This window comes from Vanessa atalanta, chromosome 13, assembly GCF_905147765.1.
Source record: "Vanessa atalanta chromosome 13, ilVanAtal1.2, whole genome shotgun sequence".
In the NCBI taxonomy this organism is placed as follows: Eukaryota; Metazoa; Arthropoda; class Insecta; order Lepidoptera; family Nymphalidae; genus Vanessa; species Vanessa atalanta.
The window spans coordinates 5,620,612-5,645,637 of NC_061883.1; the positions used below are offsets into that span (position 1 = coordinate 5,620,612).

The 25,026-nt window shown below is 31.7% G+C and overlaps 1 protein-coding gene across 2 annotated transcripts; it reads right to left on the minus strand.

The window, feature by feature from the left end:
* Positions 1-1,092: 1,092 nt before the first annotated feature.
* On the minus strand, positions 1,093-16,452 carry LOC125068435 (putative uncharacterized protein DDB_G0282499). Of its 2 annotated transcripts, none has more exons than XM_047677549.1 (5): positions 16,230-16,452; positions 4,058-4,103; positions 1,989-3,313; positions 1,562-1,732; positions 1,093-1,275 (listed from the first exon to the last, which is right to left on the minus strand). In XM_047677549.1, the coding sequence occupies exons 2-5, from the start codon at positions 4,086-4,088 to the stop codon at positions 1,234-1,236; spliced, it is 1,569 nt and encodes a 522-aa protein (XP_047533505.1). In that variant the 5' UTR covers positions 4,089-4,103; positions 16,230-16,452; the 3' UTR covers positions 1,093-1,233. The 2 variants fall into 2 exon arrangements, with proteins under 2 accessions (XP_047533505.1, XP_047533506.1); XM_047677550.1 differs by lacking the exon at positions 16,230-16,452 and adding an exon at positions 5,899-6,469.
* Between the last annotated feature and the right edge of the window lie 8,574 nt (positions 16,453-25,026).

Genomic DNA, 25,026 nt, shown 5'->3' on the forward strand with positions numbered 1-25,026 from the left:
TCATCGACATAGCCCACCGGATTAGTAAGCTGAAGTGGCTGAAGTGGGCTCGCCATATTTGTCGTAGAACCGATAACCGTTGGGGAAAACGTGTTCTAGAGTGGAGACCGCGTCTCGGCAAACGTAGTGTAGGACGTCCTCTGGCACGGTGGAGTGACGATTTGCGCAAGACGGCAGGAGCTGGACGCGAGTTGCCGAAGAAAGACCACAGTGGCGTGCATTTGGAGAGGCCTATGTCCAGCAGTGGACAAATATGGTCTGATGATGATGATGATGATGGGAATGTTTCAATCGTCTCCATCTTTTCTTAGTGATGACACAATTCAAGCTGCACTGATACAGGGAGAATCAATGAAGGCTATCGCAACTCCATCGGAATGAGCTATAATCGAGGAAATTCTGTTGACAATTTATATGCAATAAAACTACCACCCAAGCACATATTACATAGACGGTGCCGGAGGTTCTGAAAAACCTTTATGTACCAATGACTTATCAACCTTCCTACAGGATCAATTGATACGTGTGGCTGTTGGGTGATCTGGTATCACTGTAACTGTTTGCATCATAATCTAATATCATTTGAAACACCAAAGTTATGGGTCAATTTTGACAGATACGCGAATGACGTTACTAGAGATAGCTTCGTCTATCCGAGAGTAACTTGAAACTTTTATAAAAATGCTGGTAAGCACGACTTGTATGAGCGTCCCTATCTCTAATAAGCCATCCATCCTCTTAGCGACGGATAGCTAGTTTCGATAGGAAATTCGATGGAAATGTCGATAGATTATTGAATAAAAGGTAAGACAATAATAAATATTTCAATTTGCAGTTACAATTTTTCATCTCGTCTCAATGACATTTAGTGATTTAATATTTATTTCGCCAATAGAAAATATAGTGACAAAATCTTTTGAAATTAATAAAAACCGAGAGACATATACACAATGTAGATTAACAAAAATATTTAAAACGCATTCAATACTGGAGCAATAAAGTTAAAACTGTCATATATCAACACAAACAGTGTGCCACGACTATGGGAGAGCAGGAGGGACGTATTTGAGGCAGTTAAATAAACTCTTTAGACATTTTTGAAACTTCATTTATTCTATTGAGATTTTAGAAGATATGAAACAATCAGAAATTTCAGGAATTAAATTTTATTTGTATAAAAATATTGTTAATACTTATGTTGAATAAATTTATTGTATTTTCATTAAAACTAATCTACTTTCTACAAGTTACCTTGTGGCGATTCCAATCTTTCATCTGAAACGAAAAAAACATTTTATTAGTTTATTATTCATTATTTACTTGTCTAACAATCTGAACAAATATACTATGAGACTAAATACTGCCCCTATCTAGAATTTTTCGAAAATACAACCAAATTACTTTTTTGATGACCCGACCGTAGGTCTGAACCAAGACCCGCGTGATCCAAGGCTTTGTTAGCCACGAAAACAACGAGGCAGCACTCTGATACACTTACGATGCTCTGTTTGTTATATATCATGATTTTATTAAAATGAGCTAAGAGTGAGTGGAACAATACCTGACAGTTTAAAGTACAATAATATTCTCGGTAACATCCTAAGCACATATTAGTCGTGGTTAAGCAGCAAATTTTGCAAGTACTAGGTTGTGCGAGGCCGACAGGATTCCTTGTAGTTGTATGTTGCAAAGAGGGACTTGTAAATAGATCGAAGCCGTTCCTTGAGTTACCCTGAAATAAATACATTTTTGATTTATATCATAGTCATAAAGGATTTTTTATAAATATACTCTCTTAACATTGGAATTGGAAAAGAAAGACAGATTAAGAGGTTGTGAAATCAATTTTTATTATATGTTACTCAAAATATATTATATAAATTATAATTGAGAATAAAAAAAGTTAATATGTTTTATATAAGCCGATTAATACGTTTCGTTAATATATGTAGCTAATTGAGCTTCCTTTAGAAAATAAAAATAATTACCACTTGGTCTTCAGAATATTGTATGGTACTGACAGGGCTGTTAAAGCCACTGTCTCTAGACACTGATGATCTTGATAATGCAAGATGATTATCATTAACATCGTCACTTTCTACATTGATAACATCTCGTTCATTGTAGGGTAAGTTGTTTTGAGACAATATTTCTTGTGGTGCAAATGACATACTTTCATTTGGAAAATGTCTTGTAGTTTCTGTTCTACTTCTCCCTTGGTGATTATTCTCTTTAGTTATAGTTCTCTGCAGTTCGGAATTGCACGAGCTGTCTTTTTTAGGTCTTTTAGTTACACGATCGCTTGTAATTATACAATTATGAGCACGGTTAAGAATATTTGGCTCAATGCTTATTTTTATTTCTCTATCTTTAGGGCCACAAGACAAAATATTTATTAAATCATTGTCTTCATTTTTTTTATTACTATTCACATTTTCAGAAATAGAGTTTGAAGTATTCTTTTTATTAAATGTGGCAGTGGAAGGTCGTTTCCGTGTTTGATCATTGCTTTTAGACTCTATTTTGTTTCTGCACTTGGTATAATATAACATATTTCTAATAACTTTGACCAAAAAATCATTTGAAATGTTGTACCAAGACTTACTATAGGCAAGTGCTATTGTCCTGTTTATATACTTTTCAATAAATCTTGGATGTGTTTCTAGCGGTATTATAAGAGAGTTGACTGTAGAGTACGAAAAATTAAAATGATTGTATTTAAAATTTTCATAATATTGCTTTGCTTTTTCGAATGTTGCATGGTTGTGTGGTTTATTTAAAAAGGTGTAATAATAGCATTTTGAAATTTCTATCAAATTAAAAGATACTTTATCTAATAAATATAACATATTTGTTTTATGTGTTTCTGAATTCATAATTGTTGAATGTTTTGAATGTTGGTGATTGTTATTATTTGTGTAACTTTGTACAATACTGTCTTTTAGAAATGGTGTAGTTATCTGTGCTGTGCAGTTAGGTCTTTTGTGGTTAATTCCTTGATTAGAAACGACATTGTTGTTATGTGGATTCATATCTTTAGATATAAAAGTTTCGGTCTCGTTTTGTATTTCATACGTGTTAAATATATTGTCCATGGTATCAAAACAAACATTCGAGTAATGAAAGTCATCAATACATTTTGTTAGAGATTCTAAGTTACTTGTTTGCAATGATTGCGTTTCAGGACTTTTAGAACAATTTTCCATGCGGTTTTCAACTGATTTATGCAATTCATTAGTTTCTGCTTCATCAAAAACTACAGTTACTTTGATAGGCGCATTAAAGTTATATGTTGACATTTGCCGAACAATATCTGAAAAGGAATTATAGGTATTTGTTACAGCACTTACTAATTATCTGTTAGTTATGAGAGATAAATAAAAAAATAAATATATATTGGACAACATCACATACATTACTCTGATCCCAATGTAAGTAGCTAAAGCACTTGTGTCATGGGAAATCAGAAGTAAGACAACATAGAAAATTAATGAACTTTTTCTACATCGACTCGGCCGGGAATCGAACCCGGGACCTCAGAGTAGCGTACCCATGAAAACCGGTGTACACACTACTCGACCACGGAGGTCGTCAAAATGGTGCATAATTCATAGAAAAGATTTCACTGTGTTGAATTAGTACGTATATTCAACATTTACATTACATTAGCGGCCTGTAAATTTCCCACTGCTGGGCTAAGGCCTCCTCTCCCTTTGAGGAGAAGGTTTGGAGCATATTCCAGGCTGCTCCAATGCGGATTGGTGGAATACACATGTGGCAGAATTCCGTTGAAATTAGACACAGGCAGGACACGATATTTTTATTCACCGCCGAGCAAGAGATGAATTATGAAACATGAAATTCAGTGGTGCTTGCCTGGGTTGGAATCCGAAATCATCGGTTAAGATGCACGCGTTCTAGCCCCTAGGTCATCGGTCATCTATATACAACACGGTGAAATTTTATACTTATTCATTTCATTCTCTGATTTAAATATATATATGAACTACATTTACATATGGTTAAGGTCTAAAAAAATATTTTTTGTAGTGCTTACCATTATCTGTATTTTGTAGCTCCATATTCATTTATGTGCCAAATTTCTAAAACAAAAGAAAAATGTTTAATGCAAATAAAACTTTAAATATTTTTATTTACTACAATGAATTGTTATAACAACAAATTAAGAATGTGTAAATTAGACTAAATAACTTTACAATTATAGGCTTCCGGTATTGTTAGGATAGGTACCAAACCTAATGTACACAAGAATTGTTTCAATGGAAGCGACTTTAATGCTAGAAATTCACAGGACGTAATCGAAAAATATCATCATAACCTTAGGTAGCTAGTGAGAACAACATATTTATGAATTATCTCCATCAAACCAATCCAGTCAAACCATATATTGGTATATATAAACTAAATCGCAGTATGAATTACTGCGATTTAGATATATATATATATATATTTTATGTTAAAAGTGGCAAACGAGCAGGAGGCTCACCTGATGGAAAGTGACTACCACCGCCCATGGACATCTGCAACACCGCGGGGCTTGCGGGTGCGTTGCCGGCCTTTCAGGAAGGAATACGCTCTTTTCTTGAAGGTTCCCAAGTCGTATCGGTTCGGAAAAACCGCCGGCGAGAGCTGGTTCCACAGAGTGATTGTGCGAGGCAGAAAATGTCTTAAAAATCGCGCTGTTGTGGATTTTTGGACATCTAGGTGGTGCGGGTGATATTTGGAATTTTGACGAAATGTCCGAAGGTGAAATTCAGCAGCCGGGATTAATCCGAACAATTCCTCGGAACATTCCCCGTGAATAATTCTGTAGAAGATGCAGAGCGATCCAACATCTCTAGGCAAAGCCAAAGGATCAAGCAGATCGGAAAGGGCTTGATCGTCGATAATTCGGGCCGCTCTACGCTGGATACGGTCAAATGGAAGGAGCTGGTACTGGGGAGCACCCGCCCAGAGGTGAAAGCAGTACTTCATGTGAGGCCGAATTTGCGCCTTGTATAGTCTTAGACGATGGGCGGACGTGAAATACTGTCTTTCCTTGCTGAGCAAAATTAGAATGATAAATATTTATAGGAAATTAGACAAAAGCAGTCGATAGTGAAACAGGATAACGAAAGAGTTAATGTATTCGATAAAAGTTGCGCGATTTCATATTCCTTATGCCTATTTCTTTATTTGTCCCAGCACATTAAATTTATGCATAGTTGGCACTAAAAGTACTTTATGAAACGATATGAATATCATTAAAATGTACAAATACTCACACGAAGTATTATGTTAACTTAAATTTAAGTCACTCGTGTGCTAACCATCACCAGTACTGTTCGGTAATCAATGGAGAGGTAAGTCTGCCGCGCTGCAGTTCGTTTACTGAAAGCGCCGTATGGATACGTTACGCACAAATCGGAAAATCTTCGCTGTCAAAACATGACTCCAATAAACAGTGAGTTTATTGGCAAATTATGGCATATAGATTTTTTGTCTTAAGAACGATAATAGTATTTAACTGTTAGTATAGTAAAACTAACAGAAAGAATACGGGGTATGATATTTTATGTGAAATATAATAGGTGGCACTACTTATGTAAAGAATAGTATGACAGAACGGCAATAAAACAAATCTAGATTTTTAGGACCTTACATGGAGTATGGAGCTCCATATTAATATAATTTAATTTAAATAACGACGAATTTATTATATATCGTACTCATCATTGTTTCAGTTTCTAAGTGTTTCATAATTGTTTATATCCAAAATTATGTTTATCATGTACTGTGTACATGAGTCAAAATATTCAAAAATTAAAACTTTAAAAAAAAAATTTTTTATTAAATATTTAACAAAAATTTACTAAAAACTAAAACTTTCTTAATTACTCTATTGTCTCCTTTTGTTTAGTCTTTTATATTACATTCTTCGAAGTCCAGGGTGTTGACATTACATCCTGAATATGATCCTCGTTCGATGAACTGGCATTATTTATATTCCTTTTAAAATTAAGTTCTTGCATCTCGGTGGCGTGACTCATGTATGTAGCTACAGCAAATTAGTGCTGATTATTGTCTTCAGCATCCGCTTTCTTTTCGTAGTTTCGTACTTTGCTGAGGCAAAGAATATTAAGCTACTTCATGAAACTTGATCCAGATGGTTGAACGGGATTTTACGAATGCGTATATACTTTAAGTTAAGTTGGCGAACTTTCTACGTTGCTGAGACTAACGTTCGGTGCACAATATTTTTTTTGAAAATTAAACTCTTTTAAAAACAATTTGTTTATTAAATATTTAACTAAATTGATAAATTCTATACCCAAACCGCTCTACTGTCCGGTAAGTGAATCTCGTCTTCTCTTCAATGTTTAGTCTTTTATAGGCAAACATAGTTGTGGGTTCAGTAAAAGAGGTACCTGGAAATGTTCCTTCGTTATTTAATTACTTCATTGTCTTTATTTGGTCTTTGTGTTTCTTCTTCGAAGTCCAGGGTGTTAACACAATATCTTTAACCTGATCCTTCATTGAAATAATATTATTTAAAAATAATATTTAAATAATATTATTTCAATAAGCTACTTAGTTATGCAACCAGTACCACGAAGAATATTCACGGTAAAAACCTAAAAATTGCATTGTTGCATTCTAGCGTTGGGTGGTCGTTGTACTGGGAAACATAACAATGTAAATGAATTCCTGGAATGTAAGATTTTAGTTAAGACAGTGGGAAACATGTATTTCAATAATTAATTAAACTGAGCATCCAAATCTGTTCAGACGTGTTTAATTCAATCCTCAATTATTTTAAATATATATTTTTTATTTTTTAAAAAAATCAATTTGCCTTTTCGTAAACTTGACTACTTTTCACCCCTGTTATTAACAAATATCAATGTTTTTTTAATAATAAACAATGTTTGGTATGTTGCAAAACGCAGCAAATTTAATAGATGTTACAAAATGCTATAAACATGATAATTGCGAATTTGCAGCGTGTTACTAAATTTTTTTCCCCTGTTATTCACAAATATCAATTTTTTTCAATAATAAACAATGTTCCGTATGTTGCAAAACGCTGCAAATTTAATAGATGTTACAAAATGCTACAAACATGATAATTGCAAATTTGCAGCGTGTTACTAAATTTTTTTACCCTGTTATTCACTAATATCAATGTTTTTCAATAATTAATAGTGTTCCGTATGTTGCAAAACGCTGCAAATTTAATGGATGTTACAAAATGCTATAAAAATGATAATTGCAAATTTGCAGCGTGTTACTAATTTTTTTAACAGTGATTTTAACAAAAAATGCTTTTCAACCCTTTTCAACCCTTTTCACCCACCCACGACGCTGCAAAATCACACGGTAAGTTATTTTACCTTACTAAACAAATCTACAAAATTTCGCCGTGTTACGAATTTGTTAGGGATTTTAGGATTTATTGACTGGACTATGACTGTTTACTACTAGACAAGCTGTTCAAAGATAAAATTTTTCACGGAAATAGTGACGGAAAAGGTAAAGAAGGCGGGAGGGGAGGTTAGTTCAGTGATTAAGCCGAGACGATCGCGCAGATGTGACACACAAATTTTCATCTTTTTCTGTTTATCTTTGAGTACATTATAGTAAAATTATATGATTCGCTAATGGTCATAATTCGGCATTTAATAACAACAGTCGGTGGAATCGGTGGTAGTGTTTAATTTGACAATTAATAAGTGTAATGCTTCTATATTGAGTAAAGGAATTTGATTATTATTTGAATAATTTTAACACCATAACATAATCAATATTACAGATAATATATTAAGGTACTATATAGCATTTGTGTTATATAAATATTAAAATGATAATAATAATATTTACAATCAACAGTAAGTACTGAAAGAAACATTTACAACAATTATTTGTGTTTACTTTAATTGTAGGGTGTACTAATGCCGCAAGCCATGCGTAAGATTTGAAAATTTGAAAATGCTGTATTCTTTGTAAGTCGCGTTGCGACGACGCTTTATTTATGACATTCTCCCGCCTAAAGTCCCTCGCCCAATAAATGTTCAATCTTTGTTGACGTTTGTGTTTAGTTCATTCTGTTTCTTCTATAATAAGATGTAATAAAATGAAGTTGTGCGTAGTCAAATTGAGTGACATATTTTATTATATATAGTTTAGAATAATACTAACAATTATTTTTAAATTTACCTTATTATTAACTCTTAATATTTGTGTTGTTCTAGTTTAAGGATTAACTATAAAACTACTACTACTATACATGACTTCAAAATTTAATTGAGCATATTATTTCAACCGTACCGATCAATCTCATTCATGTCTTCTCCATCCTACGTGACATTGGCGAAATAATCTGTGCCCTGTTGACACAACTAAAAGCCTCTCAACTAAGAATTGAAGATTGTGCCAAAAAGACAATTTAAGGGTTATTTTTGAATTTTGATTTTTTTTTTAAATAAAGTAAGCATTAACAGCCAAATTGGGCATCAGATTTAAGTTAGTTACGTTAGTAGCAGTACGATGGTTGAAAAAAAAACAATTACTTAAAATTATTTATTTAAAATTACATTTTATAATTAAAACTATTTTCTAATTAAGAGCGTAGTTTGTAAGAATGAGAATTTATTTTAAAACACACATAGGTACTTTCCAATAATACAGTTGCAATATGCAGTGTATCGTACGCATCCCCGGAGACAATTACTCGCAAACACAATTATAAATTATTTGTTAGCATAGGGTGCGGTCAGAGTGCATTAAGATGCTTAATATACATTATGATTTTTATTGTTTCAACTGCATTTGTCTAACTAAACAATTAATATTTTCTGGATATTTTAAGGTTGGAAGGTATACCGAATTAGGGCGTAAAGAACATAAATTTTATAAATAAATAAGGTAAATATTAATCAAATATTTTTTTTAACTAACAAAAAACTAAAGACAAAATACTTTTTCTTGGTTAAACAAGTCTTTATTATTAAAAATTTAATTACGTATTTTTATGAAATAATTCAATTAAAATTATTTTATATTACACAAAAATCAGGGGGGTGGGCCGTTGACGGTATCTGGTCATGAAAGGTACTAAGTATAGCATCAATACACAATAGAATGTATATCAACCGTTTTTTTTTAGCACTATGCACTATTTTAATAAAGCATTTAACTAATTAGAAATTAACCAGACGAACTAAGCGACATGAGTAATAGTATGAGTTGGCGTTTGTTTTAAATTTCGAATTTAGAGAAAAAAATAAGCAGGATAGTGCAAACATTACATTCAGGTATATTCAGGTATTCACTATGTTTATTCTTACAATTTTTTACTTTTAATTCGACATTAGGGGAAAGAGGTTACCCTTCGTACACTTTTTAGATTTGATTTTCTTATTTATTAATTATCGCATTTACCTAGTTTATGTACTTAAGTGTAACAAATATATTATAGTTTGTTACAAAAAAGTCCAAAACTATTATAAAAAGTAAAAATTAACAATTGCATCAAACGACACTCGCGCCCCACCCTTATGCTAACTTATCTATGTTGCGTAGACGTTTCGCGTAATTATAAGACTCGGCTCGAAATAAAAACTGACGTGCTCTCACCTTGGGCTCTGGGGAGGGACTGAACAAAGAGTATGTAAAGTAAGAGTCGGCACTTAGAACACTAGTCCCGAGCTCACGCACACATATATGAACCGTATGAGAAGCACTACCAACCTATTGGAAGTAAAATACGGAAGTACTTACTGCCAACCCAACCACTTTTTTGACAACTGTAGGGAGGTGGTGGTGTCGACAATAAATGTATCGATATCGATAAAATAGTAATATGCTTTAATTGTCGATAAAATAGATCATGTCTGTATTTTTCATTTTATAGTTTTGGATTTAAATAAATAAAAACACAAACTTTTAACTCAAAATGTACTTTATTTACATATGTTGTTACAAGAACTTTTAAAATCGGCAAGTGAGTTATAGTTTACTTTTACTTGGTATCATAATTAAGATACAAACAAAATGAAGTAAATGAAATATAATTTTTTACATTGAATAATTGAATAGTTCCTCAACTGCCATTTTGGTATTGATATTGGTACTTTCTGCCAGTACAACTGTAAACAAGGAATATTAATTAAGTAATTGGCATAACAACAAATATAAAAAAATCATGATCTCTTTCAAAAACCAAATAACATTTTATAATAATAAATAACATTAAATATGTATGAAATAAATAGTAATAACACAAATATTAAATAATATCATAATTAATAAACCTTGAATGCATTTAATATTTGTGCAATTATCGAATAATATAAATGAGTAATAAATAAGTAATAAATGAGTAATATTGTTATCAGTACATACTTAGAATTAGAAATATTATGAATTACTTAAATCCGAGTTCCGACTGTTCAGTCCCAGTGCGGCGACAGTTTCTAAGAAATGGTCGAAAACGTTGCAAAGCAACGTAATCTTAACCTTATTACGTACGTAATAAAGTTTAAATTTAGTTGAAGAACGGAATCGAGAACCGTACGAATCCTTAGCCAACACAAAAACAAAAATCATTCGGAATGTTGGTAGTTTGTTACAGAGAACAGCCATATTTGTTTTCGACATTTCGAATTTGACAACGTATTTGTGAAGTTCGGTGTATCTTGAAAATTTTATTTTCATTGATAATAACTGTGTTATTTGATTACTAATTGTATTGTAATGGAGAATATACGACATTACAATTATAGGAAGTATGCGATTTGTGGTGTGCGAAAGTTACCCAAGTCTAACACGCTCCTTTCAAGTTTTCCTTTAGACCCAGATCAGTAAGTTAAATACCATATTTATTTTATGTCTTCACATTATTAAATTTATCAAAACATCTAACATTTTAATGTTTACAATTTTACAAGTTTACAACAGAAAAACTTAAGTATCTGGTCGTATATTTGAATCGAACCGACTTATGAAAAGTAAACTTAGAAGCATGCTACCCTTACTTTAACGTATAAATGCTGCTTTCAGATGCCGATTATGGGTGAAAGCAACTGGTGATGAAGATTTAATTCATTTGCCGATTGAGAAGTTGCATGAGTTAAAGTATATATGTGGTTCTCATTTTGTGCCTGAGTTTTTCAATACCAAAGGAAATCGTTTACTTAAAACTGCAGTGCCAACTGAGAAGCTTACTAGACCACCTTTATCTGATGATACTTTGAATGAGTTTCCTTTACATGTTAAGTCCTTTTATGAAATGATGAAAAAGGACTCAGGTATGTAAATTAAAGTAAAAACGAAGTATGTGTTTATTTAAATTATAGTAATTAAATTCTTTACTGTTTGTGTTCCTCCAATTACTTTAAAAAGCACATAAGTTCTCATGTGAATTGCATAGTAGAGATTAAAGATCATCTAGATATCTTGAACTTAAAACGCCTGTGTATTCCACAAAATTCTTATTCTATAGTATCACATTAAAGAGGTTGCATATTGAATAATAAACTCCCTTTATTTCTCTTTCTTCATATTTTAAAATTTCATTTTGCTGAAATGCAAAAAAAACTATACTTAAGTAATGACATTCATATTCATATCTAATAATACAATTTCTTAAAAAGTAACATTTAGTTTTTGTATATTTATTTATTTCTTATACTATTAAAAATATTAATTTACAGTTTCACATTTTATGTCATTTCAAACATTAAATTTTAATTATTTTCTAAATATTATTAATATTTCTTTCATTTCAATTAAATTATATACCTAGATTTAATTCAAGACTGACTGGATTGAATATTGATATTGAGTAATAACTAAAGCGCAATTATAATTAACTGCTTATATTTCAAATAATTTTATTTTATTAACCATATTATTACATTATATTAATTAAAGAATTTGTTTATTATTTATAATTAGTAATTTTTAAGCATTTTTTTTTCTATTACTTTTATTACCATGCAACAAAAAAGGAAAATTTAACAAAGTATTCTTTTGTTATATTTTAATATAAAAATTGAAGTTACTGCTTTATTTTTTCATAATTTAAGTAATTCATAATATTTCTAATTTCTAATTCTAAGTATGTACTGATAACAATATTACTCATTTATATTATTTGATAATTGCACAAATATTAAATGCATTCAAGGTTTGTTAATTATGATATTATTTAATATTTGTGTTATTACTATTTATTTCATACATATTTAATGTTATTTATTATTATAAAATGTTATTTGGTTTTTGAAAGAGATCATGATTTTTTTATATTTGTTATGCCAATTACTTAATAAATATTCCTTGTTTACAGTTGTACTGGCAGAAAGTACCAATATCAATACCAGAATGGCAGTTGAAGAACCATTCAATTATTTAATGTAAAAAATTATATTTCATTTACTTCATTTTGTTTGTATCTTAATTATGATAAGTAAAAGTAGACTATAACTCACTTGACGATTGAAGTAAAAGTAGACTATAACTCACTTGACATATGTAAATAAAGTACATTTTGAGTTAAAAGTTTGTGTTTTTATTTATTTAAATCCAAAACTATAAAATGAAAAATACAGACATGATCTATTTTATCGACAATTAAAGCACATTACTATTTTATCGATATCGATACATTTATTGTCGACACCACCACCTCCCTACAGTTGTCAAAAAAGTGGTTGGGTTGGCAGTAAGTACTTCCGTATTTTACTTCCAATTGGTTGGTAGTGCTTCTCATACGGTTCATATATGTGTGCGTGAGCTCGGGACTAGTGTTCTAAGTGCCGACTCTTACTTTATATATTCTTTGGGACTGAAAATTTATTGACAGAAATGTCGAATAATAAGTCAAAACCGTCAAATTATTTTCTCCATACTAAATAGTATGGACGACGAATGCCAAAAAGTAAGCAATATTTAAATAAAAATTGAAATAAAACTAGTTTTTTAACGGATTTAATCGCGTATATTAATTATTTTTAACATCCCGACGTTTCGAGCACTTTGCAGTGTTCGTGGTCACGGGCAGACTCACGGGTCTGCCCGTGACCACGAACATGTTAGTTTTATTTCAATGTGTAATAATCGCGAAAATCTAAGACAACATTAAATAAAAATTACTATAATATTGTGTTATATAATAGAAATTGAACATGGTGAATTTATTATTTACACTTTTGTGTCCCCATTCAAAAATACATGTATAAACTAGCCGCTAAATAGCTTAAAAATGTTAATAGAAAAGGCGATTTCAGTATTTGGAGTGATGTTGACGATGAATTTACTAAGTTATTGATATAAATTTTATAAATATCATCCGGTGAAACTTGAGCTATATCTATTCACATACTGAATGTATTTTTTTATCCATAATCAATGCTCTAGTTTTAAGATATTTTGAAAATAGTGAGCGCTATTTTAGCGTTCCGCAAGGACTGTCCTCTGTCAAATCCAATAATAATTTACATTGCTAACGGATTAATAATGCATCCTCGGCTGATGCAATATTTCACAATAACCGCCCTAAATTATTTTACTTAAACAAATAATAAATTGCAATCTAAGCTATATACCTATACTATTCTATACTATGGTTCTACGTAACAAGTTTTTACTTTTTTACTGTTTTTTTTATTTCAACAATAGAAGAATAGATCGTTCGGATGCACCATCCCATCCTATTAATTACGTGTAGTCATAAAACACGTGCAAATCTTTAGTAAATTTTACAAAATAGTTTATCTACTTATTATTTAAAGGGTCATAAAATTATTTACATTTGAATTGAAACTAAATTTAGTAAAAGAAACGTCGCCGTTACTATATCATATTAATAATAACATCTACAGTGTATTCCAACCATAACAGGACTAACGTGATATAATTGGTTGAAAGCTTGAATATAATAGATATAAAACTATTATAATCATTATGGATCGGCGAGAATATGGCGTTTTGAAAGTTGACGAAACTGTTATCGGAACTTTGCTAGTATAACTAAGTGGATATAATTACTAAAGCGGATTAGTTTTGTATTACAAATAAATATATATCAAGTATTATTAGCAATGCACAATTTCGTAGAACTATTAGAAAATCGCGTGGAATACGTAAGGTTTGTTTATATTCATTCCTTCTTCGATTGGAATACTATCGAGAGTTCACGTACGTAATGCTAAAAAATTGTGTCATGTTAGGTTAGGTCAACAGCGTCGTTCTGGCCCTTGTGCGGAGGTACAATTCTCTTTGATCTGTCCAAACGGGGAGCCGCTCCTTTTTTTGTCATCTCTACCAACTTTCCTCAGCATTTTTTATGAACAAACGACGAAAAAATTAGCACTCCAAAAATCGAACGAAAACTGAGACGAAACTTGCTAGCATATACACACAACTGCTAGGAGCAACGACTCGTTTTAAACTGATCAAGGAAGGTATGTATAGGTATGTACAGATATATAGGTACGCATTTCACTCGAACAATAGCAACCACTTTGCGACCCTCCGCAACGGTCGCGCAGGTATACGAAATATTCTCGGATGGTTAAAAATTCTCCGTCCGTGAGTTTTGCTCGGATCGCTATAAAACACATTGGACACAACATTCTTGAGATAACAACTAGTATAACAACTTTAATAAATATAAAAATAAATGAAAAAAAATAATTCAAGACCGAATCCCCCCCTTAAGGGGATGTTACAAGTAGGCTCTGCAAGTTATCAATCAGTATTTTATAAATATGTTGACTTAGATATGGTACAATCCGAAACAAAAATGACATATGATTTTGATATCAGTCAATTCATTTATCCATGGCTTACACGAGATTAGGAATATTAATACAATAACAGAAACATTTTCAGCTATACCTTCCTTAAAAGTCAAGGAAAAATAAGTATTGCGGCCGGTTTATACTAATTAAATATTATTAATATGTTTATTTACTCACGGATTGCCAAAGTGTAGTTCAAAAGAAATTTCCTAAGCCATAATGATGAAATTATTAGTGTAACTTCCTGTCCACTATCCGATATTTTAAATCAATGTAGACGCAAAAGCTTAAATTGATAAACTAGACTCAAAGGATGGTTTGCATGTACATTATGCAACACTACACAATGAAAAAAGTGTTGTCACAGGGTCGGAAATCGTTTATAATATCAAAAAATTATAATTTAATTTAGAATGTTGTATGTACCTATGTATGTTTTAATAAAGATTGTTTTCTTTTAATATACTGACCAAATACTGACGAACTGATGCACTCTGATATAGATTAAACGGAATGTCAAGGTCAAGTTTTTATGATGTGCGTTTATTTAACTGTCTAAACTACATGGAACGTACTTATCTATCGTTCAGCCGATTATTACAATTATTGTTTATTGACAACGGAGTAGTTCATGTTGCGGATTCTTATCTTGTTCGTTCGGTAAGAATATTAAATATATACGCATTGACATATATTATGTATAAGTTACTAAAAAACTCCTTGGAGATTTTGTCCAATCAGTTACGGTCAATTGACAACTCATTTAGTCGAGCGACCGAAAGGAGCTGACAGTTGTCGAAAGCAGCAATTTCTTTGTATTCTTAATAAATTCGGACATTTAATGATAAAACTATAATTTGAGAAACATTTGAAATTACTGAACTAACTTTCCTGTCACTTTCTTTCCGTATGACACATTTATTTTTGAATAGATTGTATAGTAGTATACATATAAGTCAATGTGTGCATATATTCGTGATATTATATTATCTAACACTTATAATCCTACTGTCATATACTGCGTAGTACTCGGGACTATAATATAAAACACTTGTCAATATGCAGCGAACATTGTTATTAGACAGACTTTGTTTTAGTGGTCATAATAACGTATACAAGAAAAAATGCTGTTTGCACTAAATATCAATATACAGTTCAAGAAAACACGTTAGGTAATATTTAGGTATAACATTGCTCGAACGCCAGGAATAAGTGCACGAACATCAATAATTAACTTTAAGCCGTTTCTAGTATTTAAATATTTTTTATTGAACTTATTGGTTTTCTAAATATATTAATTCAATCTACAAAGGCAGAGAGTAAATGCATCACAATATTTGTATGTAGATGGTTAACAGAGTACTTTTAGATAAAAAATGTTTTTAAAATTAATTTGACTATGAAAACAAAAATATGCCATACCTTTTATGTTTAAATAGTATCACACTAAAATATGATATTATACGGTCCTAAACACTTCATAATAATCAAAAACACACTGATTTATAAATCAACTCACGAAGCTACACGAAAACAATGCACTCTTGAATACTCTGGCCTCTGGGAGCGCGTTTAAAGTGCGCGCATGCGATAGTGCGCATTGTGTTTGCCGGTCGGCGGTCGGGTCGTAACTGGAATAAAATGAAATATTAAAACTGGAATGTTTATGTAGTCGTGACTAAATTTAGACTAAAGAATCAAGAGCTTTTGTTGATTATATAAGTTTTTATATAAGTTATACTTTATGATCTTCTATATATATATATATATATATATATATATATATATATATTGTTATTTTATTTGTTATTATATATATATATACGTAATATATATACAGGGTTACAGGGTAATATGTCACGATCCTTTTAAAGGGTTATAGTTCAGAACAATAGCTATCAAATGACCCCCTAAATGCTTATGCAAAAGTGAATCGTTTTCGAGTTATTAATTTTTTAATATTTTTTTTATTTAAAGGATGCTTAAGATTCTAAAATTCAATAAAAAAAAAATCAACGTATTTTCCCTATTTTTTTTTTGTATTTCTTGCTAGGGTACATCCTAGTTAATAATAACCAGTTATAAAACAAAAACAATCTTCAAGCATTTTTAAATTACAGATCCAAAACTGTACAACTTTTCGATTTTTAATTTTGATTCTTTAAGATACTCGCAATTTTTTTGTAAAAATCACTATGGCTCTTATCGTGCGGATCATTTTAAAAACATCTGCGTTTCAAATTATTGGTAAAGAAAAGTCCTACCGCAATACAATCACGGCTACAAACTGTATTTCAAGGATATCGCACTATAGAACAGCTTGGAACCGAGATAGAGAACTTATTTGCAGATTTAACGATAGCTCAGGCAGACGGCGATGTTGAAAAATACGAAATTTTAAAACCTATTAATGAGCGATTCGCAATACAACGTTTTTCTGACGGTCTAAGAAATTCAAGACTAAGTACGATTATTGCAGCACGCAACTACAAACAAATAAACGAGGCGATTCAAGCTGCGAAAGATGAAGAGCTGTCAGCTGCATCTTCGTCGCGAGGTGAGGATGTCATGCATTTCTCCACTCGTGAAAGAGGTAAGTCACATTCTCATTTTAATTCCCATACTAGACCACAGATTCGTGGCCAAAGATCATATTTCCCACAAAATAACGCAGGTAAGCCAAATAATTCCAGTTATTTTAATAATCGAAGAAATTTTAATAATTATCCACGCGGCCAAACATATTATCATGGTAGACCTAAATTTCATAAATTGAATCGCGGACGAGATTCGAACGAGAATCCATCGAGTTCGATATCTCATGGTAGTGGCAATAGAAACAGGGTACTTTATTCAGAAAAACTTGAACAAAATCAATCCGTAAACGCAGATAATAATAGTGAAATGCAGTTTTTTCGTGTTGAAACATAACATTTTGGCATTAAATGGCAATGCCAAATATTTATAATTTTTTATTAACAATAGGAAATATTTTTGGTTAGTAGATACAGGAGCATCATTATCTGTAATAAAGAAACAGGCATTACCCAGTAACAGTAAAGTAATTAGAGACGAAACTATCATAAATGGTATTGGAGGTAAAATTCAGTCCATAGGTTACACTGATGTCATCTTATTTCATCGTAATCAACAGTTTCACGTTGACTTTAATATAAGGCTACATGTTTTCAATAACTTACCTTTAAAGGCTGACGGTATTTTAGGTTTAGATTTTCTGTGTCGCTACGTATCAAGTATCAATTTTGAAAACAATTCCATTACCTTAAACAAATATGGAATGGAATGTTGCTTACCACTTTATGATTCGTTAAATTATTCTAATGAAAGTTTACTTATACCTGCGCGTTGTGAATTATTTAATTACTTACTTTTGGATAATGATTCGGAAAATGACTGTGTTATCCACAGTCAGCAATTAGCTGATAACGTTTTCCTTGCAGGTTGTATCAGTAGGATACGGAATAACGGATTACTTGTTAAAATTTTAAATACCAATGAACATGATGTTACTTTGCCAATGTTTCAACCGGAAATATATTCGAATCAAGATTATGAGTTATGCGATTTTAGGTCAACTGCTAATAACATTTTAAATTTAAATCACCTCAATACAGAGGAGCGCAGATCCATTCAGGATATATGTGCAAAGTATTCAGATGTTTTCTTTTTGCCAGGCGATAAATTAAATACTACCAATATTTATCAACAATCAATAACTTTGAAACCAAATACGAGTCCGGTATATGTTAAGCAGTATAGATTACCCCATTCTTTAAAAAATGAAGTTAATAATCAAATTACAGAAATGCTTAAGAATGACATTATAGAAGAAGCTGAGAGCGAGTGGTCAAGTCCAATTTTGTTAGTACCGAAAAAAAGTGATACTGATAAAAAGTGGAGACTTGTTATCGACTATCGGAAACTTAATGACTGCATTGTGGACGATAAGTTCCCTTTGCCAAATATAAATGAAATTTTAGACTCTCTCTGTAGTTCTATCTATTTCTCACACTTAGATCTTAATCAAAGTTACTATCAGGTAGAGTTAGATAAACTAAGTAGGAAATACACGGCTTTTACGACAAACACTGGTCAATACCAAATGAAAAGATTACCAATGGGTCTTAAGATTAGTCCTAGCGCTTTTAGCAGAGCCATGTCAGTTGCAATGTCAGGGTTAACATTTGATAAGTGTTTTGTTTATTTAGATGATTTAGTTGTATTTGGAAGAAATTTGAGCGTACATAATAAAAATTTGATTGACGTTATGGAAAGGCCAAAAAAATTTAATTTAAAATTAAATCCCAAGAAATGTAATTTTTTTAAGAAAGAAAGTCTTATTTAGGATATTTAGTTTCAAAAGATGGAGTTTTACCTGACCCTGCAAAAATCCAAATTCTACAAAAATATCCCATACCTACTAATACTGACGAAGTTAAAAGGTTCGTAGCGTTTTGTAATTATTATCGAAAATTTATCAAAAATTTTGCCGAAATAACATATCCCTTAAATAAATTAACGAGAAAATATGAACGATTTGTTTGGATTGAAGAGTGTCAAAAAAGTTTCGAAACATTAAAACAGGCTTTGACAAGTCCCCCAGTATTAGAATTTCCCGATTTTTCAGAAAATAATGAATTCGTCATTCAAACTGACGCTTCAGGTACAGCAATTGGCGCTGTTTTGGGTAATCAAAATATGAAACCGGTAGCTTTTGCAAGCAGACCTCTTAATAAAGCCGAAACAAACTACCCCACTATTCAAAAAGAGTTACTTGCTATAGTGTGGGTAATAAAATACCTTAGACCATATGTATACGGTAGATCTTTTACGATTATGACAGACCATAGACCTTTATTATATCTATCACAATGAAATACCCCTCAAGTAGACTTCTTAAGTTTAGGTTAGCACTAGAAGAATACGACTTTAAAATTATATATGTAAAAGGTAAGGATAATAGCGTCGCTGACGCTTTGTCTAGAATTAGCATAACATGGGACACTTTAAAACAAATGAACGAAGAAATATTGTTAGTTATGACTAGAGGCCAATAGAGGCGTTCAGAAAATAAAGTAGAGCAGGATAATACAATTAAAATTAGTAAACCTAACGAATCGTGGCCTGATCAACCTCGAGTAGTTGAGGTACTAAAGATACCAAATGATTCAGTGAAAATGACTTTTATTAATAATGAGGTGTTAAATAAATTGAAAAATAATGATAATTTATACGAAGAGAAAGATTGTTTTATTTAGAGGCTACGTAGAAAAATATTATATATTAAACTTAACTTTAGGGCACAATTTACGCGAGCCGAATTTGTGACTAATTTAGGAGAATTTTGTAAAACTAGAAAAATAAATGAACTATGCATAGTAAAAAACAATGAAATTGAAAATTTCATAAAAGAATTGTTAAAAGAAATAAAAGAACGTAAGGACTGGAGTGGTCCACGTATCTATGTTCTAAGAGGAGTTAAAAGAATATATGATGGGGAAGAAAGAAAATACATATTACATGACTTTCATTTACTACCCACCGCAGGTCATGCAGGTGTGCGTAGAATGACAAATAATATTAAAAGAAAAATTTACTGGCCAGGCTTGGATAAAGATGTTAAAACATTTGTTAGCAAGTGCGTTCAGTGTCAAAAAATGAAACATTGTAGGTATGTCAAGGTGCCCATGGACATAACTACAACTGCTTCACATGCTTTTGAAAAGATCTATCTTGACGTCGTAGGACCTTTGCAAAAGGACATTGAAGACAATTGCTACATTTTAACACTTCAATGTGAATTGACTAAGTTCGTAGAGGCCTATCCTCTAAAAAATAAGGACACGGTAAGTATAGCAAAAGAATTAGTTAAAAAATTTATGTTAAGGTTCGGGATACCAAACATAAATATACAAAAATTGACTTCTACAGCTTATCACCACCAATCTATCGGTGCACTTGAAAATTCGCATAAAAATTTAGGTGCTTTCTTACGCATTCAGTGTGATGGTCAGAAAGACACCTGGAGTCAATGGTTATCTTTTTGGTGTTTTAGTTTTAATAATACTGTTCACACAGAAATGAAATACATACCATTCGAGCTAGTTTTTGGTAGACCTAGTGTAATACCTTGTAGAGTAAGTCAATATATTGAACCATTATATAACCCAGATAATTATGCTTTAGATCTTAAGTTTAAGTTACAAGTAGCGAAGCAAGATGCTCGTGAAAATTTAATTTTAAGCAAACAAAATCGTAAATGTAATTACGAAAAATTTACAAATAATGTAACTTATACAAATGAACAACTAATTTCAATTAAAAATAAAATAGCAAATAAACTGGACACACAGTGGATTGGACCATTTGTAATTTTAGAAGATTTAGGACTAAATGTAGAAATTTTAAGATGTAATAAGCCTTATATTGTCCATAAAAATAGAACTAAACTATTTAAAACCTAAATTCAATTATTATATACCTATTCCTAAAAAAAAAAATTGTACCAAAACATTTTTTTTTTCACGCCAATTCACCCCCAAAGGTGTAGTGTAATAAGTAGTATATAAGTCAGATGGCGTATAAATACTAAGATCTTTGCACTAATTAGTCATTAATAAATCATCTTCTACCAAATACACTCGTTTCAATAACATAAGTCCCCTCATAGTGTATATTCCATGAGTATCTTTGATACCATCAGAATACCCCTTTAATTTCAAGAGAGTACAGTTCGCGCTTAAAGTATGCTTCATCATGACAATTAATAAAGTATGCGATGTGATGTGCCATCACATGCGAGAGGTACAATTCATACATGTATGAGGTCAGCTGTTGGGTTAGTTTTTTGGTCACTAGTTATGGGGTCAACCTCCCGTACGACGCACTTCTGGGCGTCTCCTGGAAGGTATTACCATTGTTGTCGACAAGAATGTGAAGAGAACCAACGATCATGCTCGGGGTTGAGAATCATCGTCGGTAAGCTTTGCAAGTTATGTCTTGGATAGCATCTTATAAGACGGATGCTCTTTGGTTTCATAAGCTACCGATGATCATTGAGCTCGCAATTTCGCGATGGAAACTCAAACACTAGGTAGTCTGGTAAAGGAATTACTTGGACCCCATCCTGGACTGCCTTCTGTCTTATATCGGGCCGATAAATTTGGTCTCATAGACTATCGGGCGACAGCCACTACAGATACCTACATATGTCGTCCGAATAGCCAGCATAATGAAAAAAATTAAATTAAAAAAATCTAGTCAATAGATAATTTACTGTAACTATAAACCCAGTGTTTTGAAAATTAAATCAAATATATAACTGAACAGCTTTTGGTAAAAACGTACAACTGTACTGCTAGCTATCACACTGACCTTGCTAATCAATTTTTTTTGTATTTCCTTGTCCCATTTTGACCTATTTCAAGAGATTAAGTTTGACCTATGGTAATAATTTTACAGAAATACGATAGTGACGATAGTGACTCAAAGGAGAAAGTAATCTAATATAATATATTATTGAAAATTGTAATAAGTACATAAATTAATTTTCATCATTAATCATCATCGTCATCAATTCTAAATTTCACCAGCACCACTTAGATGTCCGTAAATCCACATCAACGCGATTTTTAAGGCATTTTCTGCCTCGCACAACCACTCTGTGGAACCAGCTTTCGCCGGCGGTTTTTCCGAACCGATACGACTTGGGAACCTTCAAGAAAAGAGCGTACTTATTTCTTGAAGGCCGGCAACGCACCTGCAACCCCCCTGGTGTTGTAGATGTCCATGGGCGGTGGTAATCACTTTCCATCAGGTGAGCCTTCTGCTCGTTTGCCCCCTATAACATATAAAAAAAAAATCATCATCCTCCTGCCCTAATTAAACTAAATTTATTTAAAAAAATAATTTATTAATACAAATTATGGTCTTTTAATCTATATTAATTTTATAAAACTTAGTAAAGCATCGCATTGTAACATTCATCGACAACATCACCCTTACTATTTTGCAATTATCATTATGGCTGAAGGACGGCAATTTGAACATCTTTTATAAAAAAAAGTAATAAAAATCATAAAAAAGAAACTGTCTATTTTACTCTAGTTTACTTATTTGCGTCAGTATGTCACTATCTATCTCGCTCACACTTTATGGAATGTCTCTCTCCATCTTATTTAAACCACGCTGTGGTCATGAGGAACGCTAGAATCGTTTTTTGTAATTTCTAAGAGATTGTTAAAAACAGACTTTGTTTACAAAAAAATTTTTTAAGGCCGATCTAAGAAATAATGGAGTAAGTGTTATACCACGTTAGAATCCTTATTAAATGCGCTAACTTTTAAAGCTGCTTGCCAAACTGCAGTAGTATATTTTTTTTTCAGGACGATCAGTTGAAGTAGAGCGAAAAATTAATTTTGAAAACTTGGTACGGTATAAAATGTCATTTTCCTACAAGTTGGAATGATCGGCACAGGGTTTAGGATCATAGGTTACATAAAGCACTATTCGGGATGACGTAAGAGAAAAAAAATTGGCAAAAAGTAAATATTTGTAACAACAGGAATGAAAAAACGGTCACATGGTGTACATTATCTGGAATAAAAGAAAAATTTCCATAACTTCAAAAATACATGACTTAAATTTTTTTTTTAATTTTTCTGATTACTGGTGTGGCATTACCTGTCAGGAAATTTCGGCTTGACGTCGACTTTTGGGACACCCTGTATGTTTATATGTTTAATAGCGGTCGCCCGCGGCTCCGCCTGCGTGGATATCGGTTACCGCTGCAAAAAGCCTAAAATGATCCCCAAGTGAATTATCACAGACACTGACACTAACATCGACAAAGCACTCATTATCCGCAAGCTGGATAAATTGTCTTTATGTAGATGTTAAAGTTGTTAATGCTGAAAATATTTAAATGTTAATTACATTTTTGAAGTTTCACTTCCGCCGGCAGTGAAGTGGAGTGGAGTGGAGTGTTATAGGACAGATAACTAAAACGATTATTGTAGAGCTTCTCTATAAACAACATTTAACGTTAAATTATTTTCAGGTAACAAACTATACAGATGGTCGGGAGCCCCGACCCGTGATAAATGCGTAAAACATTATTTTCGTAAATCAATTCCTACTAATTTGAATTTTCGGCCCTGGGATTATTTATTACTCGTGGATAATGTAGCTTTCGAATGGTGAAAGTTTTTTTTAAATTGGTTCTGTAGTTTTTGAGCCTATTCATTACAAACAAACAAAGTTTTCCTCTTTATAATATTAGTATAGATAATATATAAGTACAGATAACAACATACTTAGTAATTCAAAAGTATTTTTTTTAATTAAATAAATAAACAAATTTTTTAAATAAAGGGGGGAAACTATGTAGATAATCTACATTACATCAGCAAATTCTGCAATGACGCATTTTTGTAACCACTATAAATATACAACGCATAAAAAAAAGATATCCATTATTCGCGCAAATCTCTTTTACTTATCTCTACACAACAAGTCTTATTTTATTTATTTATTAATTTAAGATTCACCAGTGGTAAATACATCAACACGTACAAAGGTAGTCAAGTTTACGAAGAGGCAAATTGATTTTTTAAAAAAATAAAAAAATATATATATTTAAAATAATTGAGGATTGAATTAAACACGTCTGAATAGATTTGGATGCTCAGTTTAATTAAATATTGAAATACATGTTTCCCACTGTCTTAACTAAAATCTTACATTCCAGGAATCCATTTACATTGTTATGTTTCCCAGTACAACGACCACCCAACGCTAGAATGCAACAATGCAATTTTTAGGTTTTTACTGTGAATATTCTTCGTGGTACTTGCGTGGTTGCATAACTTCTCCCTCCCCAAGCGCGAAATTATCCGAATTAGGATTTACAGGATTCGGATTATTTCGCAAGAAAGTGAACAATTTTAATTTATACTTAAAAATAATATATCCTAAAACACATATGGGTAGAATTGTATACAGTAACACCGTGGCCAAACTTAGGCTATTAATTTTCACTACACTATTTTCGCTTTCCACACTTTCACTTTCCAGATTCTGAACTTTTAACATGTAAGATAACTGTTTTAAGTCATCGAAGTTAATCTCCTTCATATCTAGCGTTTTATTCCAATTTACAGTTGAAGATTTCAGTATGGGAAGATCAGCAATCGGTATT